Source organism: Papio anubis, chromosome 9, assembly GCF_008728515.1.
Source record: "Papio anubis isolate 15944 chromosome 9, Panubis1.0, whole genome shotgun sequence".
NCBI lineage: Eukaryota > Metazoa > Chordata > Mammalia > Primates > Cercopithecidae > Papio > Papio anubis.
Genome location: NC_044984.1, coordinates 103,791,926 through 103,807,368, shown reverse-complemented (window position 1 = coordinate 103,807,368; position 15,443 = coordinate 103,791,926). Strand labels below are relative to the sequence as shown.

The window sequence follows — 15,443 nt, the reverse complement described above, 5'->3', positions numbered from 1 at the left end:
CTTTAGCTCATGGTTAAAAAAAAAAAAAAAAAAAGTAAAAAGAAAAAAAAAATCAAACCTACAGAACACTATAAAATGAAAAGAATTACCCATCAACCCTCATCTCCTGCTGCCTTCCCAATCATGAAGGGCCTGCAAGTCATGCTGAGGAATTTAGGGGGCATAATGAGGGTGATGGGAGCCGCAGAACGTTTTAGGCAAAGAGTAACAGGGCTGACTTTCTGTCAGATCTTTCTATTGGCAGCAGAGCAGGTGGATGGCAGGGACCAAGGCAGGGAGCAGAGACCAAGACGTGGGGGTGGTGCTGGGCCTGGACTTCTGGCTGGTGGTCAGCTCTCTTAGGACACAGCCATTCAGCACATCTTCTCTATCCAGACCTCAACATGCACAGCCCCAGAACTACCACTTCAGAGTTCTCCTACTAAATCATCTGTTTAGTTTGTCTCTTGATTCTAATCTGTTGAGGCCTTCCTGGCTTCTGGTTCCATCATGTAATGCATTCCTAGTACTTGGGGTGCTGAGGTTTTATTTCAGAGCAGTGACTATAAAAACAGTGCTGAACAGCACAGGGCCCAGGGAAGAGTCTGTTGGCCCCACTTGAGAGGCCCCATCACCAGGTGAAACTGACATCTTCAGATGCTGTGACGGAACAAGTGACCAATCAACCCTGCTGTCCTGTGAAGGCCACGCCACACTTCTCCCTTTCAGCTACAACTGGAACCCTGTCACATGTTGTGCAGAGGTCAGACAGACCATCTCCATAGCATCCACTCAGCTGCTGTCTGGTCCTCTCATCACAAAGCAAACGAGCAGTACGCCAGTACGGCAAGACCTGTTTTGGGGAACGCTTGCTGCCTTCCTGCCACGCTCACTCAGTGATCCCCAAAGGACTATCCTGTGGTGCCCCTGAGTCTTATTCAGGGGTCAGGCTCCACAAAGTTAGTGGGCAAGGGATAAATTACCTCTCAAGACCCCTAAGTCACCTGTGGGAACAGGAACACAGTTTTGTGGAGGCAAACCTGAGAAGGACTTTTTATGTACATAAAGTTTGAGAATCATTAAGTTAGATGACAAAAGGGAGAAACAGGAAGTCACTAGGCAGCTGTAACAGCATTTAAGCCATTCTGCCTAAATTTAAGATAATTATCTTGGGCCAGGCGCATGACGAGGTCAGGAGATCGAGACCATCCTGGCTAACACGGTGAAACCCCGTCTCTACTAAAAAATACAAAAAAACTAGCCGGGCGAGGTGGCGGGCGCCTGTAGTCCCAGCTACTCGGGAGGCTGAGGCGGGAGGATGGTGTAAACCCGGGAGGCGGAGCTTGCAGTGAGCGGAGATCTGGCCACTGCATTCCAATCTCGGCGACAAAGCGAGACTCCGTCTCAAAAAAAAAAAAAAAAAAAAAGATAATTATCTTGGCACCGAGATGAGGACGGATGGAGAATTCCAACAAGTTCCTGTCTGCCTGCAGGAGTTCCTCCATCCTGCTTTAAAATTATGCCTCCCCAGCCTTCACACAGATTAGCAGATGCATTTGTGGTTATGTGTTTGAAATGGGATGGTACGTGTGAATGCACGTGGCACATGGCCTAGCTCAAGGAGCATTTACTGGATTCAAATCTCAGTCTTGCTTGACCGGCTCCACATCAGCCTCTTTGTTAAAAAGTTTAGAGGGGACCGCCTCTTGTGATACGTTTCCTGCCTTCTGGGAACTGGCGTGGATGTGCGAGGATTATATCCATGCCTCTTGGGAGGTGAATGTGAGTCAGCGTTCCTCTTCTTCACTGTATCTCAACATGCAGACACAGGGAATACCGAGCTAGAAAAGGGATGCCTGGCTTCCAGGCCCAGCTCTGTCACTGATATCCAAGTGACCTTGACTGTTTGAAGTTCTCTGGCCTCAATTCTGCCTTTGACAGAGACAGGGGAAAGGACTGGATAAGAGTATGTTTGAGGATCCTTCTGGTTCTGAATGCTAGAGTTCCAGTCCAAACTCACCCACTGGGAAGGAGAGCCTTCCTACAGGACTTTAACATCTGGAAGTCTAACATGGAAGCACAGCCCTCAATACTAACCATAAAAAAAGAAAACGAAGCCCAGGAGAGCATGAGTCTGAGATCAGCTTACTGCCGCCCCCTTGTGTCCAAATCCAGCAAAGGCCCCTGGGCTCTCATATTCTAATAACCAAGCCACCAGATTACGAGAACTGGGATAACAATGAACAACCCTCTTCCCTTCTCCAGTGGAAAGTAAAGAGGACAAGGAACTTTGCCTAAAGCCTGACAGACATCTCTTTTGCCATCCCTGAGGGATGTGTTTTAAAAAGTAGGGCCAGAGTAATTGGGATGTCAAGTGAATTTAAAATAAGCAACGACATTTGTGAAGGGAGTCGGGGGATTCTGCCACTCTCAGGAGATACTGCAATGTACACTACGCCAGACTCTTCCCGTGGGTGGGTGCTGGCCACATCTGGGTGGGCATGATGGGTGGTGGGGCTACGGATTCCTAAAGACAGGGGAGGTGCATCTGGGTCTGCTGAGGAAAGTGCTGGAAAAGGAGTTTCTACCACACAATTGGGCTTTTTCTGAGTCAAAAGCAGAGATTGCAAATGGGTGGCCCACAGGTTGAATTTGGTGGAAAGACAGGTGTTATCTGACTTTCTAGGTACTTTACAGAGTTCAATTAGTTCACAACATGGAAGATCTGAATTTTGGCCTTCTCTTAAAAACTCAGAGCATTATGGAGCCCACCTCGCCACATGGCGGGTCTGGAGGAGCTGAGTGGCGGTGGCCTCTTCTGGGGAGGCATGTGCTTCCCACTGCTCCCCAACACTAAGGCTGGGTGTCAGTTGCCATTTATCAACTCACTCATGGGGGCTGTTTTTCTCAAGTAGAGGTACACAGACCAAGGGGGCTGTTTCAAGAAGAACAGGAGGGTAAAGCAGAAGTGGAGATTATTTCTACATGTCTAGCATGCAAACAGAACGCTCCTGCAATGAGACCCACTCAGCCAGCTTTACTCCTTCACGTGGCCTGCAGGGCCCAGTGGGCACTTCAATTCCTTATGCCTACCTTTAAGAATGTCAGAAACATCCACTGTTCAGCACATGCTGCCTTTCTAGCAGCTCTTGGCATTGATCACCAGTGGCTGGCGGCACTCAAACAAGCTCTCCAGTAAGGAGTGACACAAGCAAGGTGCGATGCACCGCAGGAGAAAATGAAGACACGTCAGGAGGAAGAGCTGCTGCCGGGAGCCATCTGCCGGTTGGGGTGGCTATCTGGCCACATGCTGTCAGGGGAATCCTGTGACTGTCCTATACTGCAGGATAGGCTCATGAGGAACTGCGGCTGGAGTGTGATAAAAAGGTCTAAAGTGCAAACACGGCAAATAAATCAAGCCAAGCCTCTCCAGGGAATGGGGACTGTGGCTCAGTCACCAGTTCTATTGCTGGCAGGATGAGCGCGTATGGGGAGGCTGTGCACTATTCAAGCCTGGGGGAGGCTGTGGCATGGACAACACAAACACCGTAGGTAGTTAAGTTTATGACAACCATGTTCCAGCAGATTGGAGTCAGGGTCTTGTGCCAACAAAACCAATGTATTATGACAATTTTCTGACACATGAGGACCGGGTACCTATCTCTAATTTCCATGGAGTCACCCTACAGTGATAGCCCCAGACAATGGGTTTAGCTCAGGTGGGTCACTTCAGTGGTATCTTCTAAGTTTCTGTCTACAAAGAACTTCCAGCTCTGTGATAAATGTATTTCTCTACATAACTCAGTAAATGTAACACCTCCACTCCACTTCTACTACAATCACAGTTGAGAGTCTGGGCAAAGTGCCTGCTGGGACAAATGGATTTTGCACAGACCTGAGAGTGTTAGTGCAGCTGCTGGGGCTGGCAGCTCTGGTCCTCATTTCAAAGGGACAGGAAGAGGTGGAAGTTCTAGCCCAGTGACTCTCATGGGGTAAAGGAAGACACTGCTGGGTCTCCAGCATTGAGGACATGTTTAATCAAGCAGCTGTTCAGAGCAGTCAACAGGACAAATGACCCCTTCCTGCTCCCAGAGCCTTGATTTCAGATCAAGGAGTAACAGGAACAGTTAAAAAGCCAGAGATCGTCCACTAAAGAGCTTCCATGTTGCAGGGCCCACTTCCTTGTGGTAGGATTCCATAGGCTTCACACTCACCTCCAGCATCCTGGACCGACGGATGGTGATGTGAGTGACATGCGGGGAGGCTGAGCTGGTTTCCACCAGCCCCAGTTTCTCCTTCTCCTTGGTAACCATGGTTCGAAACAGGAGAACTCTCTAAAATGAACAGAGGCGGGACCAGAAAACAGGGTCAGCAACTGATGATTCCATAAAAACACCCTGCAAAAATGACTGAAACTGAAGTTAGATGAGATGCAGGCAGAATGGGATGCCTTAACATGTGCTACCGGTTAGAGTGTCCTGTGAGAACAGAAGCATTCCCTGGAACAGTTGTGGGAATTAGAAATATAGCTGAATACACGTCAAGCAAAAAACGTTCCGGAAAGAGTGGTCTGCCTGCAGCTAGGGTCCAGCTAGGAATGGTCTACGAGAAAATCCTCCTCAAGGCTGGGTGTGGTGGCTCACGCCTGTAATCCCAGCACTTTGGGAGGCCAGGGTGGGCGGATTACCTGAGGTCAGGAGTTCAAGACCACCCTGGCCAACACAGTGAAACCCTGTCTCTACTAAATACAAAATATGAAAATTAGCCAGGCATGGTGGCATGCGCCTGTAGTCCCAGTTACTTGGGGGGTTGAGGCAGGAGAATCGCTTGAACCTGGGAGGCAGAGGTTGCAGAGGGCCAAGATCATGCCACTGCACTCCAGCCTGGGGGACACAGTGAGACTCTGTCTCCAAAAAAAAAAAAAAAAAAGAAAAAAAGAAAAAGAAAAAGAAAAAAGAAAATCCTCCTCATTCAGTCAATAATCCACTATAAAAACTTGATGACAGAACAAGTTACAGAGACTTCTTTATCTAGCTGTGCCTGCTTTAAGGGAAATCAATATTATGAATCCTAAGAACAAAAACAATTCAAAGATAATTTTTCCTACAGTCAGAGAATTTAAAAATGACCCTACAGTATAAAGCTCCCTGACCTTTCAATCTGCCTCCTATGTGCCTTCAAGCCCACCACAGTCCCACAAGTAATATTTCTCAATTACTACTTGAAAAGAACCCTCTCTCCTTATTTGTATGATTCTGCTAAACCTCTTTAGAAGAGCATGACTCTTTGCCCCATCCTGGGCTTGAGAATCAGCACCCTAATACCATTTAAATAAAGTCAGCTGAATGAATACATAAATCCAACCACAGCTGTTTTTCTAAAAATGGTAATCTCGGCCGGGCGCGATGGCTCACGCCTGTAATCCCAGCACTTTGGGAGGCTCAGGCGGGCGGGTCACCTGATGTCGGGAGTTCAAGACCAGCCTAACCAACAGGGAGAAACCCCCAACTCTACTAAAAATACAAAATTAGCCAGGCGTGGTGGTGCATGCCTGTAATCCTAGCTACTCGGGAGGCTGAGGCAGGAGAATGGTGTGAACCCGGGAGGCAGAGACTGCAGTGAGCCAAGATCGTGCTGCTGCACTCCAGCCTGGGTGATAGAGCGAGACTCTATCTCAAAAAAAAACACAAAAAACAAAAAAACAAACAAAAAAAAGGGTATCTCCCCCAAAGTCAAGAGCTTTATTAAACATAAGAATAGTAGCAGCCAGGCATGGTGGCTCACACCTGTAATCCCAGCACTTTGGGAGGCTGAGGCGGGTGGATCATCTGAGGTCGGGAGTTCGAGACCAGCCTGACCAAGAGGGAGAAATCCCAACTCTACTAAAAATACAAAATTAGCCGGGCGTGGTGGTGCATGCCTGTAACCCCAGCTACCCAGGAGGCTGAGGCAGGAGAATGGAGTGAACCCGGGAGGCGGAGCTTGCAGTGAGCCGAGATTGCGCCACTGCACTCCAGCCTGGGCAATAGAGCGAGACTCCGTCTCAGAACAAAAAAAATCCAACAAAACAAAACAAAACAAAAATGGGAATCTCCCCCAAAGTCAAGAGCTTTATTAAATACAAATAAGAACAGTAACAGCTGGGGGCGGTGGCTCATGCCTGTAATCCCAGCACTTTGGGAGGCTGAGGTGGGGGAATCACCTGAGGTCGGGAGTTCGAGACCAGCCTGACCAACAGGGAGAAACCCCCAACTCTACTAAAAATACAAAATTAGCTGGGCGTAGTAGCGCATGCTGTAATCCCAGCTACTTGGGAGGCTGAGAGGCAGGAGAATTGCTTGAACCCGGGAGGCGGAGGTTGTGGTGAGCCGAGATCGTGCCACTGCGCTCCAGCCTGGGTGAGAGAGTGAGACTCTGTCTTTAAAAAAAAAAAAAAAAGAAGAAGAAGAAGAAGAAAGGGGACGGTACTGAGTGGAAGAACTACTGTTCAGTGAAGCATCTCGCTGAAGCTGGTTGACAGGTCTAGACATGACAGGACTGACGTGCTCTGAGTAGAACCAAAAGCCCTGAGAGGTTCCAGGGCCATGCAGAAGAGAGGGGACAGACTGGGGACACAGGGAGGGAGGCTGGTGATAGGAATGAAGGGTGCCACTATCTCTCCTCTCTATGGCAGGGGAACAGCAGGACTTTTGAGAACAGGTGTTTTAGTCACGTGGAGTCGTGTAGTTTGTGACACAAGTACTTCCTATGACCCCAAATCTTTGGCATGGCCACCTGAAGGGGTGCTGTTTGGTGATACACAGGCGGAAGGTGAGTTACATCTGGGGTAACTCATGGGGTGGAGACAGCAGAAGACACAGAAACAGAACTAAAGAGACAGAAGTGACCACAGAAAGCCTGGATAGGGCTCTGGATTTCTATGGGGCATGGAAGAAGGTCTGAGGCAAGCTTATCCAGGCTGCAAGCACTGGGCAACCTCAGCGACTACAGTGGACAGCTGGGTACGGCTCATTCTCCCCATTCTACACATGAAGAAGACCTTATTCATCCAAGGCTACACAGTCGGTGGGCAGGGGGCTGGAATGAAATCCAAAGCCCACACACAGCCCCCCATACTACACAGCCCCTGCCCACCCCACACTGCTTAGGCCTTCTGGGTAAAAGCAAAAGGCAGAGAGGCCTTAAGGCCCAGCCAGGGGATGAGTCACACATAAATAGGTAAAAGCAATGTTAAGAGGGTGCAGAAAATGAAGTGCTGTACACGTGAACCAGGCAGAGCTGAGGCTTTAACAAATGTTAAGGAAAACAAGAAAGGCATTATAGTGAAATCAAGAACAAGGGGGAGGGTCAATATTTACGGCAGATGGCATAACAGTAACAGAGCAGAGAGAGCCTGTTACCCTCCTGTGTGCTCCAGCAAGAATATTTCAATGGCAGAGGGCAGCACACATGCCATTAGGGGGAGCCTGAAGCTTGAGATGGGCGGAGCGGCAACAGGACAGCCTGGCTACTCTGAACACACCAAACCTTAGATACTCCCCCAGGACCTGCAATCACGGAGCAGGAAGGGGCAGGAGATGAGGAGGGCCCCATTTTCCCAAGGGAGGAAATTTTATGAACTAAGGACAAACAACCTTGATGACATATTTAAGCAAAATTCCCAAAAGAAAAAAAAAACGTGAGGATTACCATATACCCTGGACGTAAAAGTCATTCCAATTTATCTCAGTGGTTCCCAAACTTTCTTATTCACAGCACCTCTATCATTGCAGTAACTTTTTTCATGGTACTCCTAGGCCAAAAGAAATCCCTAGCAGTCCCGTTTACTAGGTAATTAGTTTCCAAATATTTATGTCCTAAGACCTCGGTTACTGTATTTTACAAATGCACCTGCTTTGAAATATAAAATACTTTTATTTCGTTCTTACAAGCCAGCTTTGCAATCATCATTAAAAAGAATGTAGTGCAATCTCATGCTGAAACCACGAACTACTCTGAACTAGCAGTTCATGTGGTGTCTCACTGTGTTCCCCTCAGCAATCTAAAATATCGTGCAGCACCTCCAGTGGCCACAGCACACGTGAACCACAGAGAAACAGAGCGGAGGGTCTAGACTATGTGTTATGGAAATGCTACGGTCAGAGGCTGATTTCATAGACACTCAGGTCCAGGATGAGGGGCTGCATTTTAAACCAGACACCACCAAACCAGATAAGGCCCAGGAGATGAAGGTTGGAGCCTATTTCAAACAAAGACGAGGTGGAGAGGCTGATACTACACTTGGAAAACATAAGCCCCAGAGGCAAACAGGAGCTGCCAACAGATCACAGAAGATAAGAGAAGCCACTTTTAGGGGTTGTTCAAGGACCAAAGGGTAGAAGTTACCGAGAAGCACAGTTCATGATGAGGAAGAATGTTCTATCTTTCGGAAAGGTAAAGCCACAGAACGGCCTGCTTTGCAAAGCTGTGCATTTCCTATTGGAAGCAAGGTCAGGGACATCAGAGCAGGTGCTCCCGCAAGGAGGGCACATTTGATTAAGTAATCGCCATAAGGCCCTTCACTTCTCAGAGTTTGCCAAGTGCAGTAAGAATTTAAACAGCCACATTGTTTGCACATCATTGCTTGAGGGGAAAGAATAGCAACCATAAGTATTAAAGTCAAGGACAGAACAGTATCAAGACAGCAGTGAGGATGAAATACCTCTGAAAAATGAGATCTAATTTACAAAAATGTGATTTATGCTCTTTTCTAAAAATATGTCTACTTCATTAAAAGAAAAAGAAAATAGAACAGGAGAAAAATAAAGGACACAACCTAGACTCCCAGAAGCCTCTTCTGAGAGGAGCAGAGTGTTGTCACAGCATCAGAATTTCCAGAGCACCTGTCACTCATCAGGGACGTGAGCCATGCTTGCCACCCTCATTTCCTGGATGCTCCTGCCACATCCCAGCCCTCCCCAAGTCTCTCTCATCCCCCGGGTGTGTGGCACTCTCCTGGTTTCCCTCCTTCCCTCCTTGTGCTGGCCCTCTGTGGGACGGGTCCTGCAGGGCTCTGCCTCAGTGCCCTGGACTTCTCACTCCATCTGACTTCCTGACCACCTCGCCCAGACTGTGGTGGGAGTCAGGAGATTTGGGCGCTGTCTGACTCCCTGACCACCTCACCCAGTCCATGGGGGGGCAGTCAGAACATTTGGGTGCTCTCCCTACACAGGCTCCTCACTCCTGAATGTCAGACCCCCTGTCCAGTGGCTTCCAGGAGCTGCAGACATCTCACATCCTACCTGCTCAATGCTGAACTCACCACCATGTTCCAGCCCTGCTTTTACCTGTGCTTCCACCTCAGGAAAACACCCCCCAAGCACCCAAGCCAGACACCTGAGCATCACCTGAATTCTTCCTTTCCTTCTCCTCGGGACGTGAACATTCTCTGAGGCCTCCTTAAAAATATCTTGACTTGGTCATCTTTTGACTCCCAGGGCCCACCCTAGTGCCGGCCAGCTTGCTTTAACACCCCAGCCTCTAGCCAGCCCTCCACGCTGCAGCCAGGATGACCTTCCTGAAGTATGGCTCTGACCAGGTGCCTCCTAAGCTTCCAGCCCTCTGGTGGCTTTGCATAAAGCCCCTATTCCCAGCCTCAGTTTCTAAGGTCCTCTTGCTCGAGCTCCTACTACCCTCCTCAGCTTCCTCTCTTGACCCCATCCTTTCTATTCTCTCCAGCCACACTGCACATTTGGCTCTCCAACAGCACCTCATCCTCTCTCACTCAGCCTTTCAACCCACTCAGTCTTTCAACACTGTCCACTTTTGCCTGTGGGACCCTTTCCTGACCCCTTCCCCTTCCTCCAGCTGGTCAGGTCCCGCACCTGGGCTGCCACTCCACCAGAATCGCCAGTTCACTCTGTCTTCTCCAGCTGTGTACCCCAGCATTTGGTGAAACCCCACCACAGAGTAATGGCAACCACTGTTTCCTTGTGCTGAATGAATGATTCTACTTAGTTACCTCCAATGGCTGTAGCAAGGATGGAAAGGCAGGAACCACGTGAGGGAACAGAAAGACACATCGGGGCCCAGCTCTGACTGCAACTCACGTTTTTGTGAGGAATGACATGTGGGATGTACTGCAGGATCAACTGTGCCCGTTTCCTGTCCCTGTCGAGTTCTTGGAAGAGCACGCTAGGTTTGAGATCCCTTGAGAAGAAAGACATGGGTTTGGGAGAATTAAAAGAAGGAAATCATCCTCTAGTGCGAGGCTGGGAAGCGACACCATGTGGGCCACATGCAGCCTGCTGCCTGTTTCAAGAGTCTGATGGGAACAGGACCACACTCACTCATACATGTATAGCCTATGGCGGCTTTTGTGCTGCAAGAGCAGAGTTGAGTAGCTACAACAGAGACTGTCTGGTCCACAAAGCCTAAAGGCATCTGGCCCTTTACAGAAAAAGTTCGCCAGTCCCTGCTCTAGTGCCACAGCTTCGGCAGTTGCCATAAAGCTTGAGCTCCTTGATAAAAATGTGGATATGCACCTATGTTCAGTTGTGATAGGAGGATTTCCCCCACCCCATTACCCTCCAAAAAACCTAAAAGCAGTTTTTACCCTAGTAATTCTGCTAATAAAAACTGCCTTTTAACTCTCATGCTCCGTTGCTCAGCTCAGCTAAAAGACCTCTTCCTAGTTTGGATGAGAAATGTATGCTAAATATAATCTGGCTCTGTCGCCATTAATTAACTCTAATCATATTTGGTGTAAACATCTCTCAACAGAAGTGTCCTGACAGGTGCTTCATAGGGACAGCAGCTCTCTTTACACAAATGAACAGACAAAATGAAGCAGAGGGAAAAAGTCCTCTCTGCCCTAGAACAAGACTGCTGAGCGCTCGGGCAGTGTGCCGGAGCAGGCTGGCTTCCATGGAGCCCTCCTCACCCCTGGAGCTCACTTTCGCAGCCAGTGGTCCTCGGGGGCGAAGCGCCGCCGGCAGTCCCGCTCGTACAGCACCATCAGCCACCCGTGGACAGACTGGAACAGCTCCAAGGTCTCGCCCTTGGCGTTCTCTGTGGGACAAACAAACAGGGAAGTCAGAGGAGGAGTGAGAGCCAGAGAGCAGGGGGAGGACAGCTCTTGTCTTCTGCAGTTGTCATCAAGTCCTTGATCTCCCTCGCTCTGAATTATATGTGGACCCGAAGGAATTAAAAGGCACCCTGGGTACGTGCTAAGTGTCTGCAGGGCCTGAGTGCCTCTCAGACAAAATCACTCATGCTGCCTCCCACAAGTGTGTCATCCGAAAGGCCTTTTCAATATAAGGAGCTTTGTCCTGAACAACTGGAGACACTTTGGGAGGTGGACTCTCATCTCAAGTGTGCACTGGCACATGTTTTATCTTCATGGAAATCAAATGGAAGAATCAACAGGAGATTCAGGGCAAAATTAATCATCATTAATAATCCTCGACACATACATGCAAATCCTGAAGGGAGCCTGGGAGAGCAAGACTTCTATAACCACACCACTATCTTAAGAGGTCACAGATAGTGAAGAAAGAAAATTTCCAATTATGGGAATATATGTGCACCTTCTATTAACTTGGATAGACAATAAAGCTAAGAATCAGTTGACGCTATAGACTCTTTGGCCTCCCTGGGTGCAGCATCAACCAAACAACAGCAGACACCTTTTATCTTACCTACGATTCCATCCCAGATCATCTTAAACACAAAGGAATTCAGAAAAGAGGAGATGGTGACCAGCTCTTCCAGTTTGAATGAAATCTGCTCTTCATAAACTTCAATGTCATCAAGGATTCTAAATCAGAGAGAAAATTACCCAGAATTCCACAATGAAAAAAGGCGAAGAGAAAAAAATCTGTACTGCTTAATAAACAAAATAAACAAGGTTGAGAAATAAGCTTTATCTTGTAGAGATACTTACTGTAAAATCTACAGATAAAACGATATGATGTCATCGGGGGAAAAGGGAGGGAGAGCCTTAGGACAAATACCTAATGCATGTGGAGCTTTAAACCTAGATGACGGGGTGATAGGTGCAGGAAACCACCACAGCACACGTATACCTGTGTAACAAACCTGCACTTTCAGCACATGTATCCCAGAACTTAAAGTAAAATAAAGTAAAAATAAAATTAAAAAAAATGATATGATGTCTAGGATTTGCTTCAAAATAATGTGGGGGAGAAGAGCAGGTGGGCATTTGGATAAAGCAAAACTGGCTGTGAGTTGGTACTGCTGAAGCTGATAATGGGCACAGGAGAGTTCATTACATCATCCTTTCTACTTTCTATTAATTTGAAATCGACCATAGTAAAAAGTTGAAAAATACAATTAAGAAAAAATCTGTACTCTATATTTTTCTTATTCATAAGAATCTGACTGTGGCACTTTCTTAATTCACACCTCAATTCACGCCTTCCTCATTCACGTCTGCATATCAAGGAACGTTGACCGAGAGTTGATGTTTACTGAGGAAAGCTGTAGAATCTTATTCAATATCTAAGACACATACTAGTGATACTTAGTAGGTATTCAGTAAGCATTTGTGAGTAAATGAATGTTTGAAAGAACATATGAATACGAGCCGTTTAAGACACAGCTCTATCTGAACATTTCCTAACACTGCTCCATACACTAGAATAAGATTCACTTTTGGCTTACCCCTTACCCAGTGATTACGGATGTCTTCACCAGCAGCTAGACCCCTGCTCTTGCCTCCAACTGCTCAGTGAGTTCCTCCATGATCCTCACCTAATCTGCCACCTACATGTCCCTGATCCTCTCCCGCTAATGTCTTCCAGCCTGAACATAACTGCCTGAGGTCCATTCTATCTTATAATTCTTCACCAACCTTTTGGGAAAAGGTGGAATGAAAAGAATACCAAACACACAAGGAGACGCATAAGCTTAAAAACCAAAGGAACTAAATGGGACTAATGTTTGTTAATTTCCCACTCTGTGCCAGGCACTGCACTAAGTATTTGATGCTCTTTTTTTTCACTTACCCTCTATTGAACTGGTAATATTCTCTCCATTCTAATAAGGAAATGGAGACTCAAAGAGGTTAAGAAACTTGCTCAGGGTTGGCTTGATAATAATAAGAGCCAACAAGTATTGAACTCATGCTATGTGCAAGGGGCTGTGATAAGCACTTTCCAACAATTATCTCTTTTAATCCCTACCATGTGCCTAAAAGGTACGTGCTATTGTTATTCCCATTTACAGATGAGTCAACTGAGTCTCAGAGAGGTTGCATCCTTGATCCCTTGCCCAGGGTGTCCTAAGATCTGCTCAGCAAGGATCTGCACCCTGGCTCTTTGACTTTGGAATTTTTCAGGAATCTAGCTAGCACAGTGAATAAACGGCTGAGCCATGATCTAAACCCATCTCCAGGAGACCCCAAGCCACAGTCAGTAGTACTGATCAGCTTCCTTGAAAGGATGGGAACTTTTAACTCCCAGGGACCCACCCCAACAACTGCTGAACTTTTACTGCATGCTGCTCACTTGGTAAATGGCCAGTTCTTACAATGCCCTGCCACAACACAGGTCCAAATGTTTGCAGTAATCACATCAGCAATGACTTCCTTACTGACACTGTATTTCGGTCTCTCCACATTCTAGGAAAGGAATTCAGTCCCACAGCAGTCAACCTACGTGATAAGGTGCCGCGAACAGTCACAGAACAGCATCAGCATGGCCAAGAGTTGCTTGGACTCTTCAGTGTCATTGTTCAGGCATTCCAAGAAGAGCTTTAACCCTCCGTGGGGCCCGAGCTCACAGATAAATGCCCACAGTTTGGGCAGCAGGTCATCAAGGTAAGTGAGACCTGGAAAAAAGACAGAGAAACCTAAGCTTCAGGTGGAGACTCCACCTGGTCTGTTATTTCTCCTATCCAGTGGGAAAACAAAACACTTAAACCTATTCATGAACATTTAGTGCACATGAGAAGAAGGTGGGATTATGGAGAAAAGCATTATCACCACAAGAGTAACAATGATAAGAGCCAGTAGTTAGTGGGTGCTGACTACGTACCAGGCACCATTCTAAGCACTCTGTATGTATTGTTTGCTTTCCACTTTCTGAGGCCCAGCGTTATCCCCATCTTATACAGGAGGAAACTGAAGCACAGAGAGGTTAAATAATTGGCCCCAAATCACACAGCTTATATGTCACAGCCAAGAATAGAACTCAGGTCTGACTTAGCATTATGCTTTAAATCAGGGATCAGCAATTTGTTTCAGGAAACAGCCAAAGAGTAAATAATTTTAGGCACTGTGGGCCAGAAGGTCTCTGCTGTTAAATTAAATCTAGCCAAGTTTGAGCAAAAAACAATTCATCCATCAGGCAGCCCTCAGAACCAGAAGAGGTTCAGACAGCTCCAGTCTGCATTCTGGGCAGGCAACATTTAGGGGCAAAACTGAAGTGAGGTACAGAGACAGCTTGACTGGTTACACCTCGGCTTTGCCTTATTTGAACGTGGTCTGATCAGACGGTCACCTGTGATTGACTGAAGCTAGGCTGCTGTGATTGGCAGCTATTTGTTACAAATATACTGAATACTCCTAAATTAGACTTCTAGTCAGTTTACATACTAAGTTAGGCTACAGTTCCTTACCTAAGGACTCCAAATATGGAGGCATTCTCAGGCTAAATTTAGTCTAACACTGTTAAAACTACTCAGTGCTACCAACTACAGCACAAAAGCGGCCACAGACAACGTGTAAAGAAACAGATTTGGCAGCCCGGTGCGATGGCTCACGCCTGTAATCCCAGCACTTTGGGAGGCCAAGATGGGTGGATCACCTGAGGTCAGGAGTTTGAGACCAACCTGGCTAACATGGTGAAACCCTGTCTCTCCTAAAAAATACAAAAATCAGCCAGGCATGGTGGCCAGCACCTGTAATCCCAGCTACTCAAGAGGCTGAGGCAGGAGAATTGCTTGAACCTGGGAGGCGGAGGTTGCAGTGAGCCAAGATCACGCCATTGCACTCTAGCCTGGGCGACAAGAGTGAAACTCCGTCTCCAAAAAAAAAAAAAAAAAAAAAAAAAAGAAAGAAAGAAACATTTGGCTCTGTTCTAGTAAAAATTCATTGACAAAAACAAGTAGTGGGTTGGATTTGGCCCCCACACAGTAGTCTGCTGACCCCTGCCTTAAACCATCTTGCAGGCTCACTACCTTTGGCAAAGCTTCCCCCCCATCTACCTCTATTATTCTACTTATGTTACAAGTGGAAATGCAGTCAATGACTGTGGTAGGATGCTCTGAAATATACAAAAATGGAACCTTGAGGAAGCAAAAGGGGACACAAAGGACATTCTAAGTTTGTTTCCTCATGGCTACAAGGCATCAGACACACAGGCCACATCACTGATATAGTTTACATCTAATAACGCAGCTATTGACTTAGAAAGGCTGGATCTGAAATGCCATGTATCACTGAATATACAGTAAGGTGTGTT

General features: G+C 47.1%; 1 protein-coding gene across 9 annotated transcripts in view; it reads right to left on the bottom strand.

Annotated features, from left to right (window-relative positions):
- UBE3B (ubiquitin protein ligase E3B) overlaps positions 1–15,443 on the bottom strand; it is a 59,553-nt gene that overhangs the window by 16,129 nt on the left and 27,981 nt on the right. For 8 of the 9 annotated variants that reach the window (XM_009181659.4, XM_003907127.3, XM_031650732.1 and 5 more), the window contains 5 exons: positions 13,638–13,809; positions 11,658–11,776; positions 10,914–11,028; positions 10,068–10,167; positions 4,194–4,313 (listed from right to left, as the gene is read on the bottom strand). In XM_009181659.4, the coding sequence (XP_009179923.1) occupies positions 4,194–4,313; positions 10,068–10,167; positions 10,914–11,028; positions 11,658–11,776; positions 13,638–13,809 (626 nt within the window). Of the gene's footprint in view, positions 1–4,193; positions 4,314–10,067; positions 10,168–10,913; positions 11,029–11,657; positions 11,777–13,637; positions 13,810–15,443 lie in introns of those variants that run through there. The other variant, XM_009181661.3, reaches the window with a different exon arrangement.